The sequence below is a fragment of the Camelina sativa genome, chromosome 6, assembly GCF_000633955.1.
Source record: "Camelina sativa cultivar DH55 chromosome 6, Cs, whole genome shotgun sequence".
Taxonomy (NCBI): Eukaryota; Viridiplantae; Streptophyta; class Magnoliopsida; order Brassicales; family Brassicaceae; genus Camelina; species Camelina sativa.
The window spans coordinates 22,530,330-22,538,247 of record NC_025690.1 but is presented as its reverse complement, the minus strand read 5'-3'; the positions used below and the strand labels follow the sequence as shown (position 1 = coordinate 22,538,247).

Genomic DNA, 7,918 nt, shown 5'->3' with positions numbered 1-7,918 from the left:
TTTTTTTTTAATTTCCCTTACCTGGTCCATTTCTGGATTCCTGTAATAAAAACACACACAAAAATTTCTCAATAAATCACATACACACACACACATATTTGTGTACATATATATATTAGCCTCAAATGCAAAGTAAATGGATATCCCACCAGAGTCACAATCTCATCAAGTCCCATTACCACATTGCGTCCTTCATCTTCTTCTTCCTCTCTCTCTCTAAATTTCAAATCTTTACTTCCTGTCAAAAGCATAAACTCTGAGCATTGCTTGCTGTAAAATCTCAATGTCTGCCACTTAAACACATCTTACTTACCAAGCGTGAAACTCAGCTTCTTATTTCACCCTCTTAATCATTTTCTTGTGTAAGCCTTCTTGTTGTTGGTTTTTTTGCAGCATTAATGGTGCACTAAGTCTGTGCTAAACAGTTAAAACCTTCCCTGCAAAAACAAAAATTCGTTTTTTTTTTCCTTTCTCCTTTTCAGAAAACGATAAGAAATGGGTCAGAGCAAGTTGGTATTGTAAAAAAGTCAGAAGCAACGTGAGAGAGAGAAAGAGAAAGCAAAAAAAAAAAAAAGGTCGTTAGCTTGTGAACCTTTTCACAAGTTTCATCACTATATTTATAACTAACCTTTGTTGAAGCTCAACACAAGAACGATGCCAATCTCTTGCACAAGAAACTTCTTTAAGCGATTCTGCGTCGAAGAATACAATATGGACACATTCAAACACAGCAGCTTCCTCTCTGCTGATCTCTTGCCATCACTTGGAGCTAGAATAAACCAATCAACTAAACTCCGTAAACACATCATCTCTCCTTTCGATCCACGTTTCAGGTGTTGTACTCTTTCTTGCACATTTCCGCGTTCTGTTCTGTTCTGTTTTTTTTGTTTTGTTGTCTTCTTGAGTTGTGGCTTAATGTTGAATTCAGGGCATGGGAGATGTGGCTGGTCATTCTCGTGATTTACTCAGCTTGGATTTGTCCTTTTGAGTTTGCCTTCATCACCTACAAGAAAGACGCGCTTTTCATCATTGACAACATTGTCAATGGCTTCTTTGCCATTGACATCATTCTCACCTTCTTCGTTGCTTACCTAGACAGCCACTCTTATCTTCTGGTCGATAAACCTAAGAAAATAGCTATAAGGTGAGAAAAAAGGTACATAAAAGACACTGGTACAATTATTAAGTTTTCAAAGGAAGTAGATTTTTAATAATGAATTGGTTTTTCAGGTACCTTTCTACTTGGTTCGCCTTTGATGTCTGCTCAACAGCTCCATTCCAGTCACTGAGTCTTCTTTTCAATTACAATGGAAGCGAAATAGGATTCAGAGTTCTTAGTATGCTAAGGCTCTGGCGTCTCAGACGAGTTAGCTCGCTGTTTGCAAGGTTCGTTTTCAATACTAAATCATAATTCATAAGCAAACCATTTTCTTTCAAGTTATAAAGAGTTACCCCATTTAAAGAAGCAGCATAAAATCTTAATATATCTCCTTCATTATTCCCTTTGCGTCAGGCTTGAGAAAGATATCCGTTTCAACTATTTCTGGACACGTTGCACAAAACTCATTTCGGTAAGTCTCTCAAAAACAGAGGATACTCTTTTCTAAAAACAGAGAAAGCTCTTTTCTTTTCATCTATAAAAAGCTTCTAGGTGAGTTATAACTTACAACTTACAAATTTTATATATCAGGTAACCCTTTTTGCAGTACATTGTGCTGGATGCTTCAACTACCTCATTGCAGATCGATATCCTGATCCAACAAAAACGTGGATTGGAGCTGTGTACCCAAATTTCAAGGAGGCAAGTGTTTGGAGTAGATATGTTACCGCTCTTTACTGGTCAATTACGACATTAACAACAACAGGATATGGAGACTTACATGCTGAGAATCCAAGGGAAATGTTGTTTTTTGTATTTTTCATGCTCTTCAACCTCGGTTTCACATCTTACCTGATTGGTAATATGACCAACCTTGTGGTTCACTGGACTAGCCGCACTAGAAACTTTGTAAGTTCAATCACTTCCTTTTGACTTCACATCAATCCTTTGAAATGATAACCTGCAAAATAAAGAAACCTTTTTTTTTTTTTGCAATTCAACAGAGAGATACTGTTAGAGCAGCTTCAGAGTTTGCATCAAGAAACCAACTCCCACCAAACATACAAGACCAGATGTTATCACACATTTGCTTAAAGTTCAAAACAGAGGGTCTGAAACAACAAGAAACCTTGAACGGTTTGCCGAAAGCAATTCGATCAAGCATTGCAAACTATCTCTTCTTCCCAATCGTTCAGAACGTCTACCTCTTTCATGGAGTTTCTCGCAACTTCCTGTTTCAGTTGGTAAAATTACTCTTTCTTTGTCCATTTCTGTTTATATTGTTCCATAAGGTTACCAACTCGATATACCTTGTCCGACCAAGGTTTCAGATATAGATGCCGAGTATTTCCCACCAAGAGAAGATGTAATACTACAGAACGAAGCTCCTACAGACCTGTACATCCTAGTCTCAGGGGCAGTGGTAGGTGACTGAAATAAAAGAGCTCAATATCAGTTTATGAATGTTGAAGTAACCTTCTGACATAGTTACTCGCTCCTTTGGTGATTGTGCAGGATTTTACTGTCTACGTTGGTGAAGAAGATCAGGTAAGTAAACAAAGATATATATAACCAAAAGAACTTCACTGTGGCACTATTAGCCGAAAGAACGAGAAATAACCACAATCCTTACATTCATGTATGTAGGTTCAAGGCAAGGCAGTTGTTGGAGATGCCTTTGGAGAGATTGGTGTGTTATGCTATACACCACAAGCTTTCACAGTTAGGACAACTAAACTATCTCAGATACTAAGGATAAACAAAACATCTCTAATGAGTGCTATGCGAGCTCATACTGAAGATGCACGTATCATTATGAACAACCTCTTCATGGTAAGAAAGAAAGATTGCAATATACAGTACATGGGAACTAAGTTTATATAACTACAGAGATATTTTCACAACAAAGTTAACCAATACCAACTGATATTTGCAGAAACTCGGAGGGCAACAATCAATAGCAATTGAAGATACAACAAGTAACCAACCAGATGCACTTCTCCAGGAGTGGCTTGGTGGTGGTCCAAAGACAGAAGAAGGAAATGCCAGTGATCAAAGACAGGGACACAAATATTTAAAACTGCATGATTCAGAAAATACCGATTTTGAACGAATGAGCCCAACTGAAAAGAGAAGAGCTCGAGAACATCGGATAGAGATAGAAGAAGGGGAGAAACCAGATAAAGAAATTGATGGAAAAGGTTGCTCTAATGCAGATCATACCTCATTTGAACTTCATTCACAGTATCCATATTGCAGATCCAACATCCCAATCAAACACCATGAAGCTGCAAAACCAAAAGGTAAGAGAGTTACCATCCACTTGAAGTCACAGGAAAAAGATTTATCAAAGCTGATAATCCTACCTGGTTCCATAGAAGAGCTGCTGAGACTTGCAGGTAACCTCTTTTTTTTTTTTTTTTACTTCATAAGCTCCTAAAAAACATTACTGAACATAAGAAGGAAGCAAAAGTAAATAACAACAAGAAAATTCTCTCCATACACTAGAAGCTTCACTAAATAAACTTGGAAATAATGCAGGTGACAAATTTGGATACGGAAGCTTCACAAAGGTCACCAATGTGGAAAACGCAGAAATAGACGATGTCGATGTCATTAGAGATGATGATCAGTTGTATTTTTACATCAACGAGTGACCAAGGCACACCATACTCCTAGCTAGCGTGACATATTAGTAACCAATATTTGCCTTTTTCCATAGAGTATGTATGTATCTCTGCAGGCAATGTAATTTTTCACCCAAGTTATATACCAAAAAAAATTCTGATTATCACGAAGACTCTACAGAACTTAAGTGGACAATGCTAATCCATCAAAAACAAAAAAAAACTAATAAAACAAAACGTTGATCGAAATTGACTCGCCCAATCTCACAATCGATGAGGTTTCAACTCGTCATATAATCAAACACTTGGCGGTCAATTTACTATCACTGATCATATCTGAAAGGGAAACTTAAAACTAGAGATGAACACAGATCTAATACGGCTAATCTCATCTCCCAGATCGTTAAACGTGAATCTAAAATCTCATCAAGTAACAAATCAAAACTAGAATTCAGAATATAATACACTGTAAAATTCAGAATCAATGGAAGAAACCTGGAAATTTCGATGACGGAAACCTGGAAATTTATCCGGTGGCGAAACATCTTTCACATTGACATCGGACACCTCGCATCGCATCGCATCACTTTGTGATTCTATGTAGCTGAAGAAGAAGACTTCGAGAAGAAACAAAAACTGAATTCTGAATCCTACATAGCGGGAAGCGTATACAGTACATTCGCTTTTACTATAAAGGTTTCAATATTGGGCCTCATTGGGCTTAGATTTGTCAAAATAATACTGGGCCTAAGTTAATCATAGAAACTTGCAAAGTTAATTATATAATTAAACACTTTATCATGCGGAAATTGGTTTATGTCTGTCGTACGTCTCGTGTGAATTTTTTCATCGAAATTGATCAGTAGTGAATCGAGGAGACATGGGTGCTCAGAAGAAGAAAGACGCGGCTAGGGTTCCAGAGGATCTAAGTCGTCAACGGTTACAAGCCATTGTGATAGCGGACAGCTTCACCACCCGATTCCGTCCCTTAACCCTTGAACGCCCAAAGGTACTCTTACCTCTAGTAAACATCCCGATGATTGATTACACCTTAGCATGGCTCGAATCAGCTGGTATAGATGAGATTTTCGTATTCTGTTGTGCTCACTCGTTGCAATTGATCGATCACCTGAAAAAATCGCAATGGTGCTCTCTGGTGAGAACGATTGTGTCTCACAAATCCACCAGTGTTGGAGACGCTCTGCGTTACATTTATGAACAGCAGCATACAGAGACGTCTCAGATTCAGGGAGATTTTGTTCTTGTTAGTGGTGATACTGTGAGTAATATGCCACTAGCTGAGTTGATTCGAGAACATAGGGAGAGGAAGAAGAGAGATGAGAAAGCTATCATGACTATGGTTATTAAGAAGCAGTCTAGTAGGCTAAGGATAGGATCTGATCAACTCTTTGTTGCGGTAGATCCCTTAACGAAACAGCTTCTTTATTACAACGAGGGCGGAGAGGTTTGCTTAGATAAGTCATTAGTGATGGATACTAGTGTTTTAGTATGCAATGATGTGCAGGATTGCTACATTGACATTTGCTCTCCTGAGGTGCTTAGTCTCTTTGAGGATAACTTTGATTATCAACATCTGCGCCGTCATTTTGTTAAGGGTTTGCTTGTTGATGATATTATGGGTTACAAGATTTTCACTCATGAGGCTCACTCGAGCTGTTATGCTTCAAGGATCGATAATTTACGGAGCTATGATACGGTTAGCAAGGATATCATCCAGAGGTGGACTTACCCGTATGTACCTGATATAAGTTTCAGTGGGAATCGCCCTCTAAAGCTCGGGAGACGAGGGATGTACCGGGCTTCTGATGCAGTTCAATCACGATCTGCTGATATTGGAGCTTCTACTGTCATTGGATACGGCACAAGAATTGGTGATGGGGGTAAAATCTTTAACTCTGTTATTGGGAATGGATGTTCTGTTGGATCAAATGTGGTGATACAAGGCTCATACATATGGAACAATGTTACTATTGAAGATGGGTGTGAGATAAGGAACGCTATTGTCTGTGATGGGGTGAAAATCAGAGCAGGAGCTGTTCTGCTGCCTGGTGTTGTTTTGTCTTTTAATGTTGTGGTTGGACGGGACTTTGTTGTGCCTGCATACTCAAAGGTTTCCCTACTTCAACAGGAGATTAAAGAAGACAGCGATGAAGAACTGGAATGTGCTGACAGTAGCAAAGGGACAGCAGATCTTTTGTCTGACGTGAATAATTTGCAAATGGAGTCCAAAGCATCTGAACTTGGTCCTGATGGAGCTGGTTACATATGGGAAGTATGTGATAGTGTTCACGATGAGGAGTGGTGGAAGCATTCCATCGTACCAATCCCCATGGACAAACTTGCCGATATCACTCAGGTCATGGACGATGATGACATAGAGGATGAAAGTGTTGTCCCACCTCGTGGAGAGTTGAAATCTGATAATGATAGTATTAGCACTGATGCAAATGATCCCAATGATGATGACTATTGCTACTTTCAGAGAGAGGTTAGGGAAACCTTCTTAAGGGCCGTTGAAGAGGATAACAATGTGGACCATGTAACTCCCTTGATTAACTCACTCCGGTTTTCATACAACATGGCATCTGCAGATTGTGCTGGAGCAATATTCTACTCTATGATGAGACTGGCAATTGATACTCCACATAGCTCTACTAGTGAATTGTATAGAAACGCGACGAGTATCATCAACAAAAGCAAGGGACTTCTTGGGTTCTATGTAAAGCAAATTGATGAACAGATAGAGGTGATAATGAAATTCGAAGAGATGTGTGAGGAAACTGCAGAGTTGGTCCCTTTGTTTGCTCAGATTGTGCATTTTCTGTATGACAAAGACGTGGTGCAAGAAGATGCGATCTTGAGATGGGGGGAAGAGAAAGCAGGCGCAGACGAATCTGACAAAGTTTATCTGAATCAATGTGAGGCATTCATACAGTGGCTCAAGGAAGCATCTGAGGAAGAAGAAGATGAAGAAGATGAAGAAGATAGCTGAATTGGTAAACGTTGAGTTTCCGATGGATTGCAATGTAATTTCAGTATACAACCTACTGTTTAAGTTGATAATCTTACATGTAAGCGATACTCTGTTATTTAAACTGGCATCATCAACAATCTTACGTTTGTTTTGTTGTTGAATTTGATATTTCGCGTTTTTGTTGTATGTGCTAGAGAAATGTTGACTAGACAACAGTAGAATTCATACGTTGTTGGAAACGTTCTGTAGATAGAGAGTAAGAAGATTTACATGTTAAGTGTCAAACAAAGCTTAACTTGGTCAGTGAAATTTTCTCAGAAGTTTAATTCTAAAACAACCTCTACTTCTGTCATTACGTCTGCAAAACAGTATTACCGTTTTCGGTACCTCATAACGTGAATAATATATGGGACCAGCATGGACTTCAGGGTACGCGGAAATAAAAGAAGGGAAAGTGTAACAAACTTAAAATTGACCTGCTATGATCACCATCTCTATTCTCTACTAACTAGTTCTTAAAAGCTTAGTTACTATAGTATATAACTACTTTGAATTATGGTAGTTGGAGTGTGCATCACCAACGCTTCTCCTTGGTGGCAATTTTGGTGGTATATTGAGATAGAAAGCACGAAATCATTAATTATATTTTTTTTTCTTTTTTTTTTTTTTGTAACTTTTGTATTTCCCTTACGTTTAACTTAAAAGCTAAGGTTCACTTATTCTATAAAACGACTGAATTCTCTTCATTCTCTCTTCCCACACATTCATATCAAACGAAATTTCTCTCTTCAAACAAGAATCACTTAAAGTCTGCGATCTCTACTAACTACTTCTTCAAAATGTATCTAAACAAACTACCCCTCTTCCATTCTCTTTTTCTCATGTCGATATTCTTGCTATCATCATTGCATTTACTCATTTCTTGCAAGGATTTTCTGAAAATGTAGCTAGCAAAATATCTTCTTCCATTTTTTGTTAACTCATATATAGTTTATGCGCAATCATAAGAGCATGATTACTGAGAGTTACTCAGTTGGTTGCTTTCTTATTTATGTCCGAAAAAAAATTAAAAAATCTAATAATATTGTCTAAAATGCGAGAATCGCTTCTCCAGGAAGGAGCGGAAGCAACCCATAAGGAACGGTACGTGTCAAATTTTGGTTGGTTGTCGGATAAATTTAATTTTTTTTTTTTTTT

General features: G+C 38.1%; 2 protein-coding genes and 3 long non-coding RNA genes across 6 annotated transcripts; 2 read left to right on the top strand and 3 right to left on the bottom strand.

The window, feature by feature from the left end:
- Positions 286–3,884, top strand: LOC104792984 (potassium channel KAT2-like). 2 transcript variants are annotated; one of them, XM_010519256.2, is made up of 12 exons: positions 286–362; positions 483–833; positions 929–1,144; positions 1,231–1,386; positions 1,514–1,571; positions 1,691–2,008; positions 2,104–2,343; positions 2,424–2,522; positions 2,615–2,647; positions 2,747–2,932; positions 3,036–3,498; positions 3,641–3,884. In XM_010519256.2, the coding sequence occupies exons 2-12, from the start codon at positions 655–657 to the stop codon at positions 3,754–3,756; spliced, it is 2,064 nt and encodes a 687-aa protein (XP_010517558.1). In that variant the 5' UTR covers positions 286–362; positions 483–654; the 3' UTR covers positions 3,757–3,884. The 2 variants fall into 2 exon arrangements, with proteins under 2 accessions (XP_010517558.1, XP_010517557.1); XM_010519255.1 differs by lacking the exon at positions 286–362 and having other exon boundaries at positions 435–833.
- Positions 1,046–1,759, bottom strand: LOC104792982. Its single transcript, XR_769144.2, has 4 exons — positions 1,668–1,759; positions 1,453–1,543; positions 1,235–1,375; positions 1,046–1,125 (listed from the first exon to the last, which is right to left on the bottom strand). It is a non-coding gene; the product is annotated as an uncharacterized LOC104792982 (long non-coding RNA).
- LOC104792983 lies at positions 2,252–2,800 on the bottom strand. Its single transcript, XR_769146.2, has 4 exons — positions 2,733–2,800; positions 2,576–2,625; positions 2,410–2,495; positions 2,252–2,331 (listed from the first exon to the last, which is right to left on the bottom strand). It is a non-coding gene; the product is annotated as an uncharacterized LOC104792983 (long non-coding RNA).
- On the bottom strand, positions 3,090–3,645 carry LOC109125273. The gene is made up of 3 exons (XR_002032373.1): positions 3,466–3,645; positions 3,323–3,387; positions 3,090–3,179 (listed from the first exon to the last, which is right to left on the bottom strand). It is a non-coding gene; the product is annotated as an uncharacterized LOC109125273 (long non-coding RNA).
- On the top strand, positions 4,562–6,907 carry LOC104792981 (translation initiation factor eIF-2B subunit epsilon-like). The gene has a single exon (XM_010519254.2). It carries the CDS (start codon positions 4,607–4,609, stop codon positions 6,737–6,739), a length of 2,133 nt encoding a protein of 710 aa, XP_010517556.1. The 5' UTR covers positions 4,562–4,606; the 3' UTR covers positions 6,740–6,907.

What these genes read in the sequence shown, in the direction of transcription:
- LOC104792984 (XM_010519256.2), top strand. Translation starts at nt 655, where the DNA reads ATGCCAATCTCTTGCACAAGAAACTTCTTTAAGCGATTCTGCGTCGAA. An exon ending in CCTTTCGATCCACGTTTCAG is followed by an intron (nt 834 to 928) that starts GTGTTGTACTCT and finishes TGTTGAATTCAG; the next exon opens with GGCATGGGAGATGTGGCTGG. An exon ending in TTATGAACAACCTCTTCATG is followed by an intron (nt 2,933 to 3,035) that starts GTAAGAAAGAAA and finishes TGATATTTGCAG; the next exon opens with AAACTCGGAGGGCAACAATC.
- LOC104792981 (XM_010519254.2), top strand. Translation starts at nt 4,607, where the DNA reads ATGGGTGCTCAGAAGAAGAAAGACGCGGCTAGGGTTCCAGAGGATCTA.